At 43.3% G+C, this 21,869-nt stretch overlaps 1 protein-coding gene across 8 annotated transcripts in view; it reads right to left on the bottom strand.

The window, feature by feature from the left end:
* Positions 1–21,869, bottom strand: part of LOC109868109 (splicing factor, suppressor of white-apricot homolog) — a 155,356-nt gene that overhangs the window by 109,295 nt on the left and 24,192 nt on the right. For all 8 annotated transcript variants that reach the window (XR_004204958.1, XR_004204959.1, XM_020457548.2 and 5 more), the window contains exons 6-10: positions 17,655–17,749; positions 16,608–16,776; positions 6,647–6,977; positions 6,356–6,505; positions 6,145–6,238 (exon numbers count right to left, since the gene is read on the bottom strand). Coding sequence is in view for 6 of the 8 variants with exons in the window: in XM_020457548.2 (XP_020313137.1) it covers positions 6,145–6,238; positions 6,356–6,505; positions 6,647–6,977; positions 16,608–16,776; positions 17,655–17,749 (839 nt within the window). In the remaining 2 variants the exon portion in view is untranslated. The remainder of the gene's footprint in view (positions 1–6,144; positions 6,239–6,355; positions 6,506–6,646; positions 6,978–16,607; positions 16,777–17,654; positions 17,750–21,869) is intronic.

The following is a 21,869-nucleotide window of genomic DNA, read 5'->3' as shown; positions in this document are numbered from 1 at the left end:
ATTGATTTGGAGGTGTGCACGGCCACGCAGTCATGGGTGAACAGGGAGTACAGGAGAGGGCTGAGAACACACCCTTGTGAGGCCCCAGTGTTGAGGATCAGCGTGGTGGAGATGTTTCCTACCCTCACCAACTGGGGGTGGCCCGTAAGAAAGTCCAGGACCCAGTTGCACAGGGCGGGGTCGAGACCCAGGGTCTTGAGCTTAATGACGAGTTTGGAGGGTACTATGGTGTAAAATGCTGAGCTGTAGTCAATGAACAGCAATCTTACATAGGTATTACTCTTGTCCAGATGGGTTAGGGCAGTGTGCAGTATGATTGCGTCGTCTGTGGACCTATTGGGGCGGTGAGCAAATTGGAGTGGGTCTAGGGTGTCAGGTAGGGTGGAGGTGATATGATCCTTGACTAGTCTCTCAAAGCACTTCATGATGACGGAAGTGAGTGGTACGGGGCAATAGTCATTTAGCTCAGTTACCTTAGCTTTCTTGGGAAACTGCTCCAGGTCATCTAGAATTCTTTGCTAGGTAAAGCCCCGCCTTATCTCAGCTCACTGGTCACTATAGCAACACCCACCCATAGCACGCGCTCCAGCAGGTATATTGTACTGTTCATCCCCAAAGCCAAAGCCAACACTTCCTTTGGCCACCTTTCTTTCCAGTTCTCTGCAGCCAATGACTGGAACAAATTGCAAACATCTCTGAAGCTGAGGTCTTATATCGCCCTCTCTAACATTAAGCATCAGCTATCAGAGCAGCTTACCGATCACTGTACCTGTACACAGCCAATCTGTAAATAAACCCCACACCGACTACCTCATCCCCATATTATTACCTACCCTCTTTCTCTTTTGCACCCCAGTATCTCTACTTGCACATCATCATCTGCACATATATCACTCCAGTATTAATGTTATCCGTAATTATTTGCGCCTCAAGGGCCTATTTATTGCCTCCACCCTACTATTCTACATTTGCACACACTGCACATAAATCTTTCTATTTTTCCTTTTGTGTTATTGACGCACTGCTTTGCTTTATCTTGGCCAGATCACAGTTGTAAATGAGAACTTGTTCTCAACTGACCTACCAGTTTTTTTATTTTTATAAATGTGTCATAATGGCACCTGGGGTTGGTTGGTAATACACTGTCTGATTCGGTAGGAGAGGAACACATAGGCGCTTTGATTCAGTGTGGCATATAAGCAATGTTCCCTGCAATTTATTATAGGTCTGCTGATCACAAACTTCAAGGTTGTAAAAATTCTGTGCAACTTCCAGCATGCGTTTACTGTGAACACTGAGGCTGTACCCGCTTTAAGTTACAGTTTCAGACAGTGGTCAAGTAGGCTACTTTGGCTATTTCATCATAATGTAGGCCTAACAGTGGCATACCATCAAAAACAACGGAGAAAATGCATCCCATAACATTTTAACATGGCAATAGCTGTTCTATCATTCAGCCTACAGTAGTAGTCAAGGTGTGTTGTTCAATTTAGACCTACATTCCATGAGACTTCTGAAAGAAAAAAACATGCAGGGCTTGACATTAACCTGTTTATCCACTTGTCATTCAGACAAGAAGGTGACTGAAAATGTTGTTTTTGATGCATGAAACCACTTTACAAAATAAATGCATTATTATTCCCATACCATTATTACAGAGAATCAGACAAAAATACGCCAACCTCTGCCTACATAGCTTATTCAAGCCGGTCTCAAAATACAACACTGCCCCTTTAAGACCAAAAAAAACATCTGTTTACCTGACTCGCTTTTCAAAGATATCTAGAAATGTAGATGTTTTGTGCTCTTGTAGGAAGCAACCACTCCCATATTGCTGACTGCAAATTATGCTTAACTGGGCAAATAACTCACTAACTAGTAAAGGATATGAACAAATGTGCACACGTAGCCACACACAGCTCTTGCTTTGATCTCAAAACAAGCCAATACACAGCTCTCCGCTTTCATCTCAAAACAAGCGCATCTACTCACGACCACTCATGCTGTAAACAGTCCAGTTCAAAGTGAATGGCACAGATCCATATATGGCAATGGTCTATTTACATTTACTGTTGGCCTACTGAAGCTGACTGGTTATGGCGCACCGGTATGTAAAGAGTATGGGCTGAGTCATACGTGTTAATGCAATAGAATCCTACTCCGATGCGTTCTGCTTACAACACAATCTCGTTTGTTATGTTGCATTGAAAGTTGCTAATATTGCGTTGATTCAATTACAATTCCCACAGTAAAAGGGAAACGTCGACTTGTGTTAATTATGGGGGAAAAATTCAATATCGTGCTTCTCTGGGTGGGCGGATATATTTCTTCTGTGGGGCATTCCCGGGGAGCTGCGAGCCAGCGCACACACGCAGCTTAGAGAGAGCATTGCACAAAGATCCATTAGAGAATGGTTACAGATCAACTGTCTGCTTTGGAATGAGATGGGCTCATGCATCATATGATACACACTGGAATTTCAGTGCTCAGGTGTGATTGAAGATAGAGCACAACGTAAAACGTAGAGGAGATGATTCTGGTGGAAACATATCATCAAAATAAATGGTGGCTTATGATAAAACGGTCAATGAACATAGACCAACACATAAAAACTACCTGGATGAGATGAAACCATATTCATCGATATAAATCTAAACCGAGGATGAGTGTGAATACCTGAGGTACATTCTAAGCTCTGATACATCAGACAGTTCAAGTGCACTGCAGGGTTTAAAGAGGTACCTTAAGCAGAGAGACAGTACATAACCGGGGCCAAAGTGGCCATGGATATAACCAAGCAAGCCAGGCCAGCCACAGCCAGACTGAATAATTTAATCTCTGTTGACACGGCTCCTAATTGAGCTGGAGACACTGGATGAATTAAACAAATTGTCCAGATTTTGCTGCAGAGCCAGGGACAGCCTGGTGGGAGAGTCAGCCAGGGGAGCAGAACACCACTGAGGCCAGAGAGCAGAGATCCCCCTGCTCCCCTGAAAGAGAAATCACAGCCGCAGTCGCCAAATAAAAACAGACGCTGCTGACAGAGACAGAACTACTCTGCAGGAACTCGCATAGCATTTCCCCCAATTCAACTTGTAGCACCCCTGCCATCGTCTCCCTTTCACCACTGTTTCTTTGTGCTTCGTTCAGTAATTTGTCATTGTTCCACTCTCTATCCTATCCACTGTTCTTCTATTTTCCACACCGTCTTTGTCTCATATGAGCAGCACAGCGGGTACAGAGAAGATAAATGTGAGTTAGAAAGAGAGAGTACAGTTCACACCTCTGTTCATCCAACCAATCAGGGCGATTGTATGTGCTGCAGGATACCACCTGCCTTGACTAACCTTTAGTTAGTGCGCGCCATCATCCATCTTGAGAAGAAGCAAAGTGTTGTGCTGCCGACAGACTTTTGATATGCTGTTCCTTACTGAGGTGTGTGCGTCCAGCAAATATAACCACACAATCATATAAAACATTTTCAAATGGTAACAGCTGTGTCTGTGTGGTGGTGAGCATCCAGAGTAGTGATGGGTCTCAACATCATGTTCTAACCAGACAGCACTATAGTGGGCAGAACCAAACCAATCAGCATTTCGCTACACCCGCAATAACATCTGCTAAATATGTGAATGTGACCAACAAAATGTAATTAGATTTTAAGTATATAGCGGGTGAGGGCATTCCGACCACTCAGACCAGCTCCAGCTTGCAGTTTTTACACTGTCTTTCGTATCGCCGGATTCTGACCTGCTATAGTTGAGGTGCCCCAAAAAGAATCTGTGCGTCTTGCCAAGAGATGCCTGTCACAACCCACCTCAGTCGTCATGAACCTGAGGAAGAGGAGCTGTGAGGCCCTACACACCTCTCTCATTTAAGAGATTACCAGCCCTGCTACAGGCCCGTCTATGACCACACCCTCTCCAGTAGGGAGTTGCAGAGAAAATATGAGAACCTGCGTCATGCTCAGGAGGGCGTACTCCAGGCCCTCCCGGCCTGAGTCACCGGCGCTACTCTCCTGATCGTCACCGCTCTAGGCAACCGAGCTAGAGCCATCCTCACTGTCACGCCACCACAGTCGATACTCCCCTAGCTGGCCTGGCTACTCCAGAGACACTACCCCTGAGAGACCCCGCTAGTCACCAGACTGGGGTGAAGATTCACCTTCCAACAGGACAACAACTCTAAGCACACAACAATGAAGGAGTGGCTTCGGGACAAGTCTCTGAATGTCCTTGCGTGGCCCAGCCAGAGCCCAGACTTCTTTTTCAAATATAAATTTGCCAAAAAATGTAAAAACTGTTTTGGCTTTGTCATTATGGATATTGTGTGTAGTTTGATGAGGATTGATGAGGATTTTTTTTTGTTTAATCAATTTTAGAATAAGGCTGGAACGTAACAAAATGTTGAAAAAGTCAAGGCATTTGAATACTTTCCAAAAGCACTGTAATGGGTGTGGGCATATCCAACTGACCAACCAGACCAGCTAGCCGTTTTTACACAAACTCACCCAGAGTACACAGAGAACCAAGGAGTAAATACCCTCAACATCCTCGTTAAAGACTAAGGCCAAGATTGAATCTGACACAGGTTAACAACCTGCGCAGTGAGACACTTTTAAGGCAATTTCATCTACGTTCAATCCTGTGCGGGGAACGGGCTGGGATCAGCAAATTAATTTAACCAGGTGGCGAAGACCAATCATTCCAAAAGCCTGGGTGGTTTAAAATCAAAGTTTGAAAGGCACAGAGTCACATTTTTTATATCATTCCCCTGCCTTTAAAGTTTGCTAATTTGTTTACTGTAATGTTATCAGCTCGAGCAATCGTTCATACCTGGGGTACAAACAAACCACTTAGCACTTAGCCAGCAAATAGATGAATACATTGTTTCTCTGTCTGTTACTGCTCACCCTTGATATCTTCTGTTTTAGAATATCTTTACAAAGTACGTCTGCCTCCCACCTGAGCCCATTAAGAATTACCAGCCAACCACTTTTCCAATAATTACCAAACACAAATAAACAGTATTCTCTTCATAAAGGCATTCAAATGTCACGCAATTGAACACATGTCTACCAAGAGATGAGCCATGTAAAATGTTGACTGAGTTTCAAGTAGCTTTTAATACATTATACACGTATCGCAGCACTGTTAATGTGTTGGGTCGTGGCTAGATTCGTGAGAGTCTGTCGGCCGACACCCCAGGGGAAGGTATAAAATACATCTCTGTTGAATAATGGAGAAGTACCTGACATCCATTTGTTGTGTGATAAAACCGGGGAACTGAGCAAGAAAACAAAGCACGGCTGCATGGTTAAATGCTTTGCTTGGTCCAGGGTTAATTCACAGAGTTAGGTTTGTTATACTTAAAAACCAATGTCCTCTCACTAAAATCAGATAAGAGAGAGAGACAGAAAAATTGTGAGAGAAAGAGAGAGACGGGGTGTTGAAGAGGGTAGAGCTGCGCCCCGGGGGCTAAATCAAGGAGCTGAACAGGCAGGTGCCATTCATTGAGAAAACCACACCAAAAGGCACCCGCCAGCCCCTCTTTACACTACTGCTACTCTCTGTTCATCGTATATGCATAGTCACTTTAAGCATATCTACATACTACCTCAATCAGCCTGACTAACCGGTGTCTATATGTAGCCTCACTACATTTATAGCCTCGCTACTGTTTTTCACTGTCTTTTTACAGTTGTTTTTATTTCTTCACTTATCTATTGTTCACCTAATACTTTTTTGCACTATTGGTTAGAGCCTGTAAGTAAGCATTTCACTGTAAGGTGAATACCTGTTGTATTCGGCACATGTGACAAATAAACTTTGATTTGATTTGAACCTGGTAAGCAAAACAAACCTTTCAAACAGCAAGTCAAGAGCAGGCAGGCAGGCCCTTTGATATCTGGACAGCACACACAATTGATGATCTCTGATCTCAAGCATGAAAGCCTAAGAGCCAAGGCCTTCCAATGCTTTAGAGCCTTTTAAAAAGTAACCTGGAGAGAATTTCAGTGAATGAAAGGCAATATTGACTTAAGATCCATCACATCCACAGAGGGTATATAATTAATTCAAGCAAAATGGTATTAAATGCACACTGATCAGAGAGAGGGAAAAGGGAAGCAGAGGACAATAATACCTCAGGCAGGCTGATTCCCTCTTTCTTCATGAAGTAATGCTTCTTGAACTCATAATAGGTGTTGTACTGGTTCCAGGACTGAAGAAAGTCAAACCTTTGTTGAAGATAGAAACACACATAAGATGTACAACCATTACATTAAACAAATAGTGCATTGTGAGCCGTTCACCTTTATTCAGTGAGGAGAAGAGCAGTGTCCGTTTCTGCTCACCTCGGGTCATTCTTGACGCGGACACTGGTCTCAAACTTGACACCGTTCCTGGCTACGTACTCAGCCAGCTTGTCAATAACCGGTTGGATGTCAGGGGGTGGGGGAATGATGGCTGGCGCTGCCACAGCAACTTGAGCAGGGGGCCGCGAACTGATTTAAGAGAGAAAGATAAGCAAAGACGGAGAGAGAGAGAAAGAGGCAAGAAACTTGCTTAGCAATGCATCACATTATGTGGGGGAAAAATAGGTAGTATAATGATCAAGAAAAAAAACATCCAATAACTGTCCACACCTGGTCTCTGGTATGACAGCAGCAGGTACAACAGGAGCAGGAGGAGTTGAGAGGCGGACTGGGACCTGGCTGGGAACTGTAGTTGGCGGTGGGATAATGGGAAATGTAGTCGGAGGTGCCGTGTAGATGAACCGTGTGGTTGGCTCAGGAGGTGGAGGGGGCGTGGTCCCTGGAGGGGGCGGGGCTCCAGAGTAAGAGGGCGCAGCCAGCATGCTACCAGAGGGTAGGGAGCTGTAGTAAGCGTTGGCATCTATCCCTGGGGGAGGCGGAGCCAGGCAGTAGGTCCCATCAGATAGCATGCAGTACCCATAATACAGCGCTGCCATGTCAGCTGTGGAGAGGTCAGAGAGAGAGAGGTGATGATAACATCTCAAAATAGCTCACGGCTCAAAAAGGAATTCATGCCAATACTTCAATTGCATGTGTTTTTGCGTGTCTCCCCTGTTAACAAGCAGACCTGTAAGTCAGCACTGGATGGGACAGGCCTGCTTATTGTGTTAGAGTGTGTGGGTGTGCTGCAGTGCTGAGCGGGGTAACATATATATATATATACACACATACACACATTTGGGTCTGACCTCATTTCTAATAGGATCTTAGCCTCGCTCACAGAGGACTGCTCGCTCAACTCCACACTGATAGAAATTAAAATGTTTAATAATCTCTTCCTGATTGCTGTCCAATTAATTACATGTACTTTTTCAGTTGAGGATGGGGAAACAAGGGGAACAATCTTTTCTTCTGGCCCAACAAGAATAATTAGGATCAGCTTGTTGGAAATCATAATACGTTTAAAAGCAGATATCAAAAACTATTTGCAAAGACTCATTTCCAAAGCCTATCATTACAATCCCACTTCCCATTTCAGACTCAATCAAGCATATCAGCAGCTCAGAGAAAGTCATTTACAGCAGGAATAAGAAATCATACTGGCATACCGACCGGGATCAACACAGGTTATGAATAAAACTGACAGATTCACGCATAAGTGTTCAGATTATATTTTCAAAGGGGAAGAAAGAAACAAGAAAATAGGCTATATAAAAGGTTGACTGACTCAAACTGCAAGTCAAAGGGTTCCCTGGTGCAAGTCAAAGGGTTCCCTGGTGCAAGTCAAAGGGTTCCCTGGTGCAAGTCAAAGGGTTCCCTGGTGCAAGTCAAAGGGTTCCCTGGTGCAAGTCAAAGGGTTCCCTGGTGCAAGTCAAAGGGTTCCCTGGTGCAAGTCAAAGGGTTCCCTGGTGCAAGTCAAAGGGTTCCCTGGTGCAAGTCAAAGGGTTCCCTGGTGCAAGTCAAAGGGTTCCCTGGTGCAAGTCAAAGGGTTCCCTGGTGCAAGTCAAAGGGTTCCCTGGTGCAAGTCAAAGTTTGGCTCATACTGTTACTGTGGGTAGGTTATTGGGAAATGCTAGTTGTGTAAGTGTCAAACTGACTGTGTTTGCAATGACAATTTGCTATTTTTAGGTGTAATAATTGATCCTAGGAGGTTCTAGCCAGGTTTGTTCTGACAACCTTGAGCTGGCAAATTTGCACTCAAAACAGTTATCAGCAGCAGCAAAAGGGGGGAGAGGGGTGTTTGTCATGATTTGTGGGTGTGGTGATCAATGCGAGGTCGCTCAAAATGGCACCTTCATCTAAAATGGTCCCCTCACTAAGACTTATTTATTGACTGTCAGAATCACAACCATGACGAGATCGACTGTAACTGTATTAAGTTGAGTTTTCACATTCTGTTTGATACTGCAGCCATCAGAATAATAAATCACCTTAAATTCCATTTTGGGCAAAAAAGCAAATTCAGCACAATCCTTCATTAAATCAGATGGCTCATTCATCACAAAACCCTCTGATATTGGCAACTACTTTAATGAGTTTTTCATTTGCAAGATTAGCAAACTTAGGCATGACATGGCAAGAAAAAAAAACTCTGAACCATATCCATGCATAACTGACCAAATTATGAAAGACAAGCATTGTCATTTTTTATTCACCAAAGTGAGTGTGGAAGAGGTGAAAAAAATATTGTTGACTATCAACAATGACAAACCACCTGGTAATGACAACTTGGGAGGGAAAATGACTGATGTTGGTAGCGGACTATATCCCTTCAATCTAAGCCTACAGGAAAGTGGGCACTCCCAGGCCTGGAGAAATAACCCAAGAATAGCAAAGCACTTTTTACTGGTTCAAACAGCCAACCAATCAGCCTGTTACCAACCCTTTGGAAACTTTTGGAAAAAATTGTGTTTGACCAGGAACAATGCTATTTCACAGTAAACAAATGAACAACTAACTTTCAGCATGCTTATAAGGAAGGGCACTCAACATGTACGGCACTGACGAATGTTTGGCTGAAAGAAATTGATAATACGATGATTGTGGGAGCTGTTTTATTTGACTAAAAAGTGCAGCTTGACATTATTGATCATAGTTTACTGCTAAAAAATGTGTTATGGCTTTACACCCTGTGCCAAATTGTGGATGGAAAGTTTCCACAGAGGGTGTTCTTTAATGCTGGGTTTCCCCTGGGTGCACGTTTTGGTTTTTGCCCTAGCACTACACAGCTGATTCAAATAACCAACTCATCATCAAGCTCGAATAACGCACAGTACTTCATAGAGCCATGACTACATGGAACTCTTCCACATCAAGTACCTCAAGCGAGCAGTAAAATCAGATTAAAACTGATAAAACAACACCTCACGGCACAACGTGGACTGTGGAGACATGGACGCACACACACAAACAATCACACATTGCAGTATTGTACATTTTATATGGTCTTTGTTTTAATAATAATAATAATTTAATAACATCTTGTATGATGTATTGTTTTATTTATGATGTAGGTTGTTGTGACGTAATAGGTTTATTCCTGTTTGGACCCCAGGAAGCTTTGGCAGCAGCTAATGGGGATCCTAATAAATACTAAATACTAAAAGCAAAATTGTGGGAGTTGGGAGGATGAGGGCTTCCGGTTCAGCATACAGCTGTGTGTCTGTGAGCGTGTGTCTGAGCCTGCTGATATGTGCATTATATACTCAACAGGGTCTTCTACTGTGGCAGTGGTTTCCCTCCCTGATGGAGCGTACAGGATGGAGAGGGACAGAAAATGGGAAGGAGAAAGGATGGTGGGAAGGAGGGAGGAAGAGGAAGCAATGGAGAGAGAAGAGAGGCTTGTCTTGTCAAAGGGAAAACTGGATGATATTAACTCATTAGTCACCGCTCTGGTCGACTGTTATGAAGACCCATCCAATATGCACAAGGCTGGAAACCTATAGGAGAGCCATCATTCACATGGTTTATATTTATTTGCTCCATCCCTCTTGATGCCGAGTCAATGGTTAGGATTCATTGACAGATGCTAATCTTTTCTATTGTTATATACAAGAATGAGATGAAAATACAAAACGTAGGAAAGGAAGAAAAGAGAGACAAAGAGAGAGACAACGACAGAGAAGGAGGACTGAAGAGGACCATGTCCATGCTGCTCAGTTACAGTTGAAGTCAGAAGTTTACATACACCTTAGCCAAATACATTTAAACTCAGTTTTTCACAATTCCTGACATTTAATCTTAGTAAATATTCCCTGTCTTAGGTCAGTTAGGATCACCACTTTGTTTTAAGAATGTGAAATGTCAGAATAATAATAGAGAGAATTATTTATTTAAGCTTTTATTTCTTTCATCACATTCCCAGTGGGTCAGAAGTTTACATACACTCAATTAGTATTTGGTAGCATTGGTAGCATTGCCTTTAAATTGTTTAACTTGGGTCAAACGTTTCGGGTACCCTTCCACAAGCTTCCCACAATAAGATGGCTGAATGTTGGCCCATTCCTCCTGACAGAGCTGGTGTAACTGAGTCAAGTTTGTAGGCCTCCTTGCTTTCACACACATTTTCAGTTCTGCCCACAATTTTTTTATAGGATTGAGTTCAGGGCTTTGTGTTGGCCACTCCAATATCTTGACTTCGTTGTCCTTAAGCCATTTTGCCACAACTTTGGAAGTATGCTTGTGGTCATTGTCCATTTGAAAGACCCATTTGCGACCAAGCTTTAACTTCTTGACTGATGTTTGAAAATGTTGCTTCAATATATCCACATAATTTTCCTACCTCATGACGCCATCTATTTTGTGAAGTGCACCAGTCCCTCAAGCAGCAAAGCACCCCCACAAGGTGATGCTGCCACCCCCGTGCTTCATGGTTGGGATGGTGTCCTTCGGCATGCAAGCCTTCCCCTTTTTTCCTCCAAACATAACGATGGTCTTAATAGATATTATGGCCCTTTTTTGTTTCATCAGACCAGAGGACATTTCTCCAAAAAGTACGATCTTTGTTGCCATGTGCAGTTGCAAACCGTAGTCTGGCTTTTTTATGGCGTTTTTGGAGCAGTGCTGGGTGACCTTTCAGGTTATGTCGATATAGGACACGTTTTACTATGGATACAGATACCTTTGTACAAGTTTCCTCCAGCATCTTCACGAGGTCCTTTGCTGTTGTTCTGGGATTGATTTGCACTTTTTGCACCAAAGTACATTCATCTCTAGGAGACAGACCGCGTCTCCTTCCTGAGTGGTATGACGACAGTGTGTTCCCATGGTGTTTATACTTGCATACTATTGTTTATACAGATGAAAGTGGAACCTTCAGGCGTTTGGAAATTCATTCAAGGATGAACCAGACTTGTGGAGGTCTACATTTTTTTTTCTGAGGTATTGGCTGATTTCTTATGATTTTCCCAAGATGTCAAGTAAAGAGGCACTGAGTTTGAAGGTAGGTATTGGAATACATCAACAGGCACACCTCCATTTGACTGAAATAATGTCAATTAGCCTATCAAAAGCTTCTAAAGCCATGACATCATTTTCTGGAATTTTCCCAGCTGTTTAAAAGGCACAGTCAACTTAGTGTATGTAAACTTCTGACCCACTGGAATTGTAATACAGTGAATTATAAGTGGAATAATCTGTCTGTAAACAATTGTTTAAAACATTACTTGTGTCATGCATAAAGTAGATGTCCTAACCAACTTGCAAAAACTACAGTTTGTTAACAAGACATTTTTGGAGTGGTTGAAAAACAAGTTTTAATGACTCCGACCTAAGTGTATGTAAACTTCGACTTCAACTGTAGGTGCTAGAGTGTTATTTGACAGCAGGATTAAGCTACGGAGCTGCTGTTCTGAAAGCACAGTCACAGCACATCCATCCATCCATCCATCATCCTCCACTGGCCTCTCTCTGACCCCTAACCTTAACACCACACAGAGCCAAGAGAGCTCCTCAGGATCCCACCACCTCAGCCTTACAGCCTTGTGTTTCTGACTCAAAAGTATTTTCTCTCCAAACCATATACTTTAGCAGACAAAGTGCTGCTCCTTCCCCAACCACTCCAAATAGTAATCAATCATTTTCATGGGCAGCCTCTTGAGCACAGCGCCACGAGTAGTGTTGAGGTTCAAGAACAGTCTCCAATCAATACCCATCAGGCCAGTTTGTGTCTGGTGAGATGCTTACAGCACTGAACCTGGGATTGCAATCCAAACCAGACAGGGAGCGATAGATTAGAATAACTTGAATTCCATCTCTGTGTTGCTCTCTTGGGAAAAACTAAAAGTGGGAATGAAAAAGTGTGCAAAACAGAAAGTCGGCCTGCGAACATCTGCTGATTAATAAAAAAGCCCACTTACTGAATGCATAACGATTCATAACCTGCAGGGTAACAGCTTGTTGATCAGGAAAAACATTCACTGGTAGCAATTGTTTAAAGTGGGGTGGGTGAAACTGACAGACAAACTGCTTCAGCAGAGGAGTGTTGGTGAGTCATTGTGGATGGATGTACAGTACAGTGTATTGTGAGATGCTTGTCTGTGGACTGTTAAAACTAGGCCGCATTGCCTCATCGGGCCTCGGAGGTCAAGACAGATGGGGACGCATGTCACCCAACAGGAATGGCACTGGATTGGAAAGCTGCCGTTTTATGGGCTCCTGACCAGTTGTGCTATTTTGTGTGTTTTTCTGTGCTGGTCGTAACTTTTTTTGTCCATAATGTTTCCGCCATCGTTTCCTGTGACTGAAAGGAGCTTCTGGCCATCAGAACAGCAATCACTAACCTCGATTTGGATGAATATTTCTAGTTCAACGAGATGGAGGTGCAGGACATACTGCTCACCCCAGACCAGGCCTTAGTCACCCAGACTCAGAGAAGAAAGATGCGGCATAAGCGCGGGCACCCTGATGAAACTACGTGACAAGTGAATAAACCGCCTGTACCCTCCATTCTACAATCACTGGAGAACAAACTGGAAGAGCTCTGTTCAAGACTCTCCTATCAGCGGGACCTGAAGAACTGTAATATCCTGTGTTTCTTGGAGTCGTGGCTGAACAAGGACATGGATCATTTACGTCTAGCTGTTTTTCTATGCATCGGTAGGACAGAACGGAAGCTTGGGTAAGCTCAAGGGGAGAGGTGTGTGTCTCTTTGTCAACAACAGCTGGTGCGCAATCTTTATTATTAAGGACATCTTGAGGTTCTGCTCGCCTGAGTTAGAATACCTCTTGGTAAGCTGTAGACCATACTATTTACAAAATAGTTTTTAAATCAATATTTTTCATACAGTAGCTGTCTATTTACCACCACATACCGATACTGGCGCTAAGACCACACTCAACAAGCTATTTAGGGCCATAAGCAAATAAGAAAATGCTCATCCAGCGGTGGCGCTTTAAATGCAGGGAAACTGAAATCACTCTTAGCTCATTTCTAAGAGCATGTCACCTGTGCAACTAGAGAAAATAATTAATAAAACACTCTAGATCAACTTTAGACCACGCATAGAAATGGATACAAAGCTTTCCCTCGCGGATGCTAAGCTACAGGACTGTTTTGCTAACAAAGACTGGAATATGTTACTGGGATTTCCAGTATTACCGGCATAGCACTCAAGCGTGCACTAAAAACATGGAGGTGACTACACCATAGTGCCCTTCAGGCTCATCACTTGCCTAAGGACTCTGGGACTGAACGCCTCCCTCTGCAACTGGACCCTGGACTTCTTGAAGGGCCGCCCCATGTGGTGATGGTAGGCAACAACACATACGACACACTGACCTTCAACACGGGGACCCCTCAGGGGTGCGTGTTTAGTCCCCTCCTGTAATCCCTGTTCCACATCACTAAGGATCTATCATGCTCCACACACATCAACACAGTCGTGAAGAGGGCACAACTCCTCTTCCCCCTCAGGAGGCTGAAAAGATTTGGTGCAAAAAGTTCTACTGCTGCACCATTGAGATCATCCTGACCGGTTGCATCACCGCTTGGTATGGCAACTGCTTGGCATCTGACCGCAAGGTGCTACAGAGAGTAGCGCATACAGCCCAGTACATCACTGGGGCTGAGCTCCCTGCCAACCAGGACCTCTATATCAGGGAGTGTCAAAGGAAGCCCCCAAAATGTTTTAAATACTCCAGCCACCCAAGTCATAAACCCTTCTCTGGTACTCAATGTATAGAGCCAAGTTATCGTTACTCATTGTGTATTTATTATTGTGTGTTTTTACTTTTCTATTTTCTTTCTCTCTGCATTGTTGGGAACGGCCAGTAAGTAAGCATTTCACTGTTCGTCAACACCTGTTGTTTACAAAACATGTGACCAATGCAATTAGATTTGATTTAAGAAAGAAAAGCCTAGTCTTCATAGTGCATTCTTGACAGCTTCTTGAAATTTCTAGGGAATGTTGTCAAATCATCTAAATGGCCCCTGATGATTGTATTAGAATGTAGAATGTTCCAATATTGCAACAGACAATCCATAGACCAGCAGAATGGAAGGGAATAAGTAAGTGTCAGGTCAATCAGATGACACCACGAAACACTCAAGGTTAAAGGAACTAGGCCCAACCTACCTTCAAGCGCTACCAAAGTTAAACAAACTTAAAATGAGCTCCAAAGCTGAGCGCTTATGGAGTATGGGTAGTTGAGAACCGCCCAAAACTGTTACACAGTCTTAACTCCTCTTGCCTAATTCTCATTCAATACCTGCCTCATTGGCAGATACTGGAGGATCACATTGAGCAGTCTATTCCTTTGGTGCCTTTGATCATCTCCAGTCTGTTTTACAGAGATTCTCCCAGAGAACTGGCGCCATACACAGAAATCTAAGTCGGATCTATGGGAGCAAAATCTTTCAAAAATGATTATCTTGTCACCATAAGCCAGCACATTAAAAATCCATGTCTGTACTGTTGTGTGATGCTGTGGTGGCGGCGGCAGTGGTGTCAAAGTCGGGAGTGTTAAGCAGAGCACCGCTCTCCCTCCCTCTCTTTCCCACCTCATGAAGCCAGTGGAGCTCTTCAAGTCATGTTAATTAAGACAAATCAGTACAATCAGCTTGAGCTGTCTCTTCCAAGCACCAGGACAATTTCTCAGTTTCCAGTTCAGGCAAAAAGAGGGGAGACGGGGTTGACCCTAGAAAATACAACCAGCCAAATTGCGAGGAACATCTCTCAAGGACAAATAGGGTAGCCTGGCACCCCATATCACACCCAGCACCTTCAACATCCATCACTTACAATTAATGCAGACAACAGAGAGAAACTGGCTAAGATTTAAGCAAGAAATGAAATGGTGATTTTGTAGCCTCGGACACCCTTTCGAAGGATGGCCCTGCAAGACAAGTGATTATGTGATGATGCAATTTTTCCCTAGATTTGCTTGAGCAAAAGTACTGTTCTGCAGTGAGCACTGAGCTAAAGTTAGAGTGTTCCTGTGTATGTTGCTTAGGATGAAGAGTGTCTGAGCTGAATAACAGTGGATGTCTTCAAGGGTTTGGGTCAAGCGAGAGAGGACCCATTTGCCTGTAGCACTAGGGTGGAGAAATGGTTGGGTGGGCGGCCAGAAGAGAGCAGGAAAATAAGTGGAAATTATGTCTGCATTTAGAGGGAGCAAACACATCTGTGGGGCGGCCAGACAAACAGCTTTGGATTCAGTCCACCGGCGTTCAGCACAAAGCAAACACTGCAGTCAATGAAAAGCGAGGAAAATTAAGTTTGTCAGCACATCCAAAACAACACATCACTGCAGCTCCGAAAATGAACAGGGCACTTCAAGGATAAGAAATGAGTGAAAAATACCTTCTCTGAGACTTTGAAAAGTGTTAAGAACCGTTATGTACTCACAATCCCCCAAGGACAAGTGGTGAAAATCGCTTCTCGATACAGTCTATGCTGACCAGTCCTCAAGGAAAAGTATTGACCAAGCTGAATTTCTCAGGTTGATCAACATTGCACTGCTCTAGTGATGAAGGGCGTTCTACTATTGAACTCCTGGTAGAGGACATTTCAGCAGTGTAATGAGTCATGGGCCTACAGGAGACCATGTTAATGAGCTTTCCACGATGAGCTGCAGGGTACCCTCCACAGCTCCAGCCCCTCTGGCCACACTCCACATCATCAATCATCACAATCCAACACTGCTGCCAGTTCATCTCAATCTCAAGTACAGCCCAGAATCTCTATCAGAAAAACTGGGCATATTTGATCTAGGTACTTTATGTTGATCTCAGCAATTTGTGAACACAATTTGTGACATGAATAACTGAAGATTTGCCAGTGGGAACATGCCTGATCAATATTTTGTTGATTCAATGTACCTTTCCCCTAAAAGACATTATAATCTGATATGAACACCAATATCCCTCTCAAACAAAGAGAATTCTAACAAGTGGACCATTCTTCTCGCCTCCAGGGGTTCCGTGATCAATACTAGACAATTGAGTGCCACTCTGCCTGTCAGACGGAGCTCTTGTCGAAAGGGAAATGAAAAAGAAAATGGGAAGAGAAATGAAGTGGACCAGGACTAAACTGAGATGAAGAGGCTCCCTCGGAGCCAATATGAATACTCCTCAGGTATTGGATTTCACAGTTGCCCAGTTCGACTCTCATAGATGAGAAACTGTACTCACGGTCAGCTGCGTACTCTGCCGGTGTGGCAGGCACAGCCGGCTCTGCGGGTACTTCCTCTGGCTTGGTTGCCATGGCGGAGGCAGCTGCAGCGGCAGCTCCGTTCTGTTCCTGTCGGGCTTTCCGGACCAGCGCTGCCAGTGGATGGTCTGGGTCCATGACTTGGAGAGGCTACAACACAAATAGATCTGGTTAGAAGGCTTATAACAACAATCAGCAGCTATTTTATTAGCCTCAACAATGGGAAGATATAGAGTTGTGAAACTGTGAGACACCTCTAGCTTATGTGAGGGCAACAAGTCAAGGCAGAGAAACAGTTTATTTATGCTATATTTCTCTATGTTATGTGGTATAACCTACTTATCGCAAGTCATTTACTAGTGTGGCCTTTGAATAATTTATAAACATACTGTTGATTTATAATGGTGTCTCCAGCCTTATGGTGTGCAATCTGGTGTAATCAAAAAGAGTTGGCATATGAGTTATCAAAACCCTTTCAATGAACAGACTTCACAGTTCTAAAGGAAAGATGGCATTCTCTTGATATTCAGGTCTAAAGCACTTTGAAGTGAGATGCTTTGAACTCAGGCCAAATTGTACCATCGAATAGAACAACTTAACAATAATGTGCTATTAATTCAGAAGTATATGGGCTTTTGAAAATTAAAAACCTAACCATTGGCGCAATTACCAAATGGTTAAACCCTATAAAAAAATGTAATATGAACATTTAATAGACATATTGTGGGTTGGAAAGAACAGGCAAAGCCTCTATAGATGGGAGATAATTGATCCAGAAAGGCCCTCAGATGAACTCGGTCTATTTGTCTGAATAAAACAGAACAAAGCAATATAGTGAAGAATTCACAAGTGCTTTTCACAGTAATGGTTTCTCATATCCAATAATCTCAGCCCAGTGTACAGTAAAATGCACCTCTCAGACCATCTTCAATAGATGAAAACGCTCAGAGAAAATAATAAGCATTAAGGTAGAGGTCATGTTGGGCCAGGTAAAGTACACACTAGTCAGAGCACACACTAGTCCTTACCTTCATCAGCTCCTCAAGGCGAGAGCTCTTCTTAGGAGCAAACAGGCTGGGGTGGAGGTAGTTGCCATCCCCATCATCATCAGAATCATCAGAGTCTACAGAAAATATATTGAAGTATGAATGAAGAATATTACAAACAAAAAACTGTTTTAAGTAAAAAGTAGGTATTGGTCTGAAGCTGAAAAATAAAGAATTCACAATGCCGCGATCAACTGGTCCATCTTAAAGGCATTCCTAGCAGACCGAGAGATATGTGGCTAAATTGAGTGCGCCTACTGCGCTGGCCAATCGGACAGCTCAAATCACTGTGCTTGAAGTTTCCACGACCCCCAGTCACAGCAAAGATTGATACTATCCTACATGATACCATAAATTCTAAAACCATGACCAGCGAGAGACTGTAAAAGAATACAGCAAATAACTGCTGTTTTTATGAGTGAGTTCATGTCTCAACAAGTGTAGTGATAGCTCTGCGTTTTTATTATTTTAGCAGCTTGTCGTGTCTATTTTAATATCAAGGAATATTTCACATTCTCTGGTCATATGAACAACATGAATTTGTGCACGAGGTAGACGCGAAAACTGTGTCCCCTCTCACCAGCCTGGTCTCATAGACTAGACGTAACATAGTCAATTTAAATCCAGGACAATCAGATTAGTATGATATGTTAAGTTGGGTATGGATAGATTTTGTATTGATATGTAGGCCACGTGTGCCTTTTTTACATTGATTTAGTTCTGTTGTTGAGCTGTTCTGGTCTGTTAATGTTCTGTATTATGTCATGTTTTGTGTGGACCCCAGAAAGAGTAGCTGCTACTTTCCTAATAAAATACCAACACAGATGGTTGCGAGTTCGAATCTCATTACAGGCAACATTATCATTTTAGCTAATTAGCCACTTTTCAACTACTTAATACTTTTTAGCTACTTTGCAACTACTTAGCTAACCCTTCCCCTAACCCTTCACCTAACCTTAACCCCTCAACCTAACTCCTAAACTTAACCCTAACCTTAATCCTAACCCATAGCCTAGCTAACGTTAGCCAGCTAGCTAGAATACATAACATATCATGCATTTTACAAATTTGTAACATTTTATACGTTTTGCTAATTCGTAAATTATAATACGAATTGTAATTCGTAACATATCGGAGTATTTAGAATTTACATGCAGAAGATTACGAAATGAGTCAGCCTCACCTGGAGAAAAGGAAGGAGAGAGCAGGGACCATGAGAGGCTGACTCTCTGCTGTTCTTTCCCTCGCTCGGCTGAGACTAATGCAGTGGAGACTAATGCAGCGTTCAAAACAACTGGGACCTCGGAAATCTCAGACTTCCAATGCTTAATTTGAGCCAGATCCGCCACCTCTCCGATTCGTACTGTTTTGTTCCGGAACCTATTTGGCAAGATCTGGTACCTCTCATGGCATGAAAAATAATTTCCACTTTTTGCTATGTAAAAATTATAATAAAGGCAATCAATATGTCATTAATTCTCCTGCCCCCCCCCCAAAAAACTAAGTGAAAAAGTAGATTTTCAGCCCGGGCCAGATATTCTGAGTTGATTCAAGTTGGGCCGGACAGGACTAACCTAACCTATGTTTGAAACCAATGCTTGGGAGTGGCTGTGTGATAAGTGCACCTGTATCTCACAGAACAAGAATGAGATAAATTTTATATGATCTCTCTCCCTTTCTCTGCTCTGATAGACATGAGCCTGCAACTCTCATCTCTCCAGCATTGCAATTCATTTATTTCCCTATAGAATCATAGATGTGCAAAGTCTTCTGGAGGAGCTGCAGCACACCTGATAAATTGAAATACATTTGCCAAAGTTATAGAATTACAGTTTTCTGTTCAGAAAGAAATGAAATAATTCAGAATAGCCTACTACACCATGAGTAGGCCCATAAATTAGCCACCGAGGATCAATTGCTTCTTTTAAAAAAATAGCCTAGCTGTGGATTGTGTGTAGCCCAATAAGGCATAGCCTACAGTCGGGAGCATGCGGCAAATCTGTCAGTGAACAGCATGCAGATAAAAACAGACAAACTTTGTCCGCGAAGGGGCTAAACCACTGAAGCGCGGCTCGACACCATTAGAGCGAGACCAGCCCGCGACTGGAAAATGCTAGCTGACATTGGCCGACAACTTGTGTTTCCTCCGGAGATCGCAACCACCACCCTAAGACCTGACATGGTGCTCTGGTCCCGTTCGCTCAAGAAGGTCTTCATCATTGAGCTCACAGTACCCTGGGAGGACTCAGTAGATGAGGCTTATGAGCGAAAGCATCTGCGCTATGCCGATCTAGCTGCCGAAGCACGGCATCATGGCTGGAACACAGAAGTCCGACCAGTGGAGGTGGGCTGCAGAGGTTTTGTGGCAACATCTACAACCAGACTGCTTAGAGACCTTGGAATTAAGGGCCAGAGCCAGCGTTCGGCAATCAAAGCTGTATCGGAGGCGGCAGAAGGCAGCAGTCAGTGGCTCTGGATGAAGAGGAAAGACCCCAGCTGGGCCCCGAAGTGAGAGGGCCAGGAGGTATGCAGTCAACAATGCTTGACTCAGGGAGGAGGACGCCCCTGCCATGCATAGTCCCATGGGATGTTGGCTATCATCAACAAGGCAACTCCTATGACTAATTGGGAATGGGACGCAAGCGTAGGATTGATCACCCTGTCGCTGGCCGCCTTTGGGGAGGGTGTATAGTGTGAAAGGCCGAAACACCCTAGGAACCAAAGGTACACTACTGACGATGCGCTCCCCAAATTTCACCAGGCTCACTGTTCATTAACTCTTGGAAGTGCTTGTACAAAGGATAGTAACATCTCATCCTGTGTTCTTGGAATCAGGCCTTTCGCAATATTAAAAATTCAATCGAGGGAAAACACAGGTTGGAAAGCAAATGGCACCTGCTGAAAAGAGAAGACTAGAATCTGTATGCTGTAATAAACTTCAAAATATTGTTTTACAAAGTAAAACAAGAGAGAGATAGGCTTTTGGCACGAACTCATCGGACATCACTGGAGAGTGAGCTGTGGATAATTGGGTGAGTCAGTGAAAGTGGAAAGCATTTTTAGGACTATAACTTTCTCCTCATATTGTAGCCTATAATGTGTGTCCACACACACCTAGGCCTTGACTACTGATGGATTTAAGACAAAGTTGTTTTTATTGATGTCAGTCAAAGTACCCTGTCATTTCGATAATTTGTGCAGTATTAAAAAATATTCTGCCAGTCATGTAAAAAGACTTAGAATTGCATGACATGCTTTTATAAAAAGGCTACATTTTTCCTAATCCAAGGCTACAAAATGTTTTTCCTATGTGTGCAACTCAACTCTAATGCTCTATGCCACTACGCAAATGTCATGATTTACAGTACAAGTCAAAAGATTGGAAACTCCTACTCGTTCAAAGGTTTCTTTATTTTTACTATTTTCTACATTGTAGAACAATACTGAAGACATCACAACTATGAAATAACACATAGTGGAATCATGTAGTAACCACGAAAGTGTTAAACAAATCCAAATATATTTTAGATGAAATTTATCAAAGTAGCCACCCTTTGCCTTGATGACAGCTTAGCACACACCAAGCAGACACCTCGACGGCCACGAAATAACTTAATTTGACTGTAAACTGGAAACCACAGATTTTGAGGCTGCATTTATTGTAGCTGGGGATTTTAACAAGGCTAATCTGAAAACAAGGCCCCCTAAATTTTATCAGCATATCAAATGTGCGCCCCGGGCTGGCAACACCCTGAATCATTGCTACTCTAATTTCCGCGACGCATACAAAGCCCTCCCTCGCCCTCCTTTCGGCAAATCTGACCACGACTCCATTTTGCTGCTCCCAGCCTATAGATAGAAAGTAAAACAGGAAACGCCCGTGCTCAGGTCTGTTCAACGCTGGTCCGACCAATCTGATTCCACGCGTCAAGATTGCTTCGATCACGAGGATTGGGATACGCTACTCTCCGGAACATATCCCAGTCCTCGTGATCGAAGCAATCTTGACGCGTGGAATCAAATTGGTCAATAACATTGACTTATATGCTGATTCGGTAAGTGAGTTTATTAGCAAGTCCATTGGTGATGTGGACAATGACTATTACATCCTTCTTCAACCAGAAACCGTGCATTGATGGCAGCATTTGTGCAAGACAGAAAGCACAAACAATTGCTTTTATTCATGGCAAGGTGACC

Source organism: Oncorhynchus kisutch, linkage group LG23, assembly GCF_002021735.2.
Source record: "Oncorhynchus kisutch isolate 150728-3 linkage group LG23, Okis_V2, whole genome shotgun sequence".
Lineage (NCBI taxonomy): Eukaryota > Metazoa > Chordata > Actinopteri > Salmoniformes > Salmonidae > Oncorhynchus > Oncorhynchus kisutch.
Note: the sequence above shows the minus strand (reverse complement) of the source record. Positions and strands in the feature narration are given on the sequence as shown.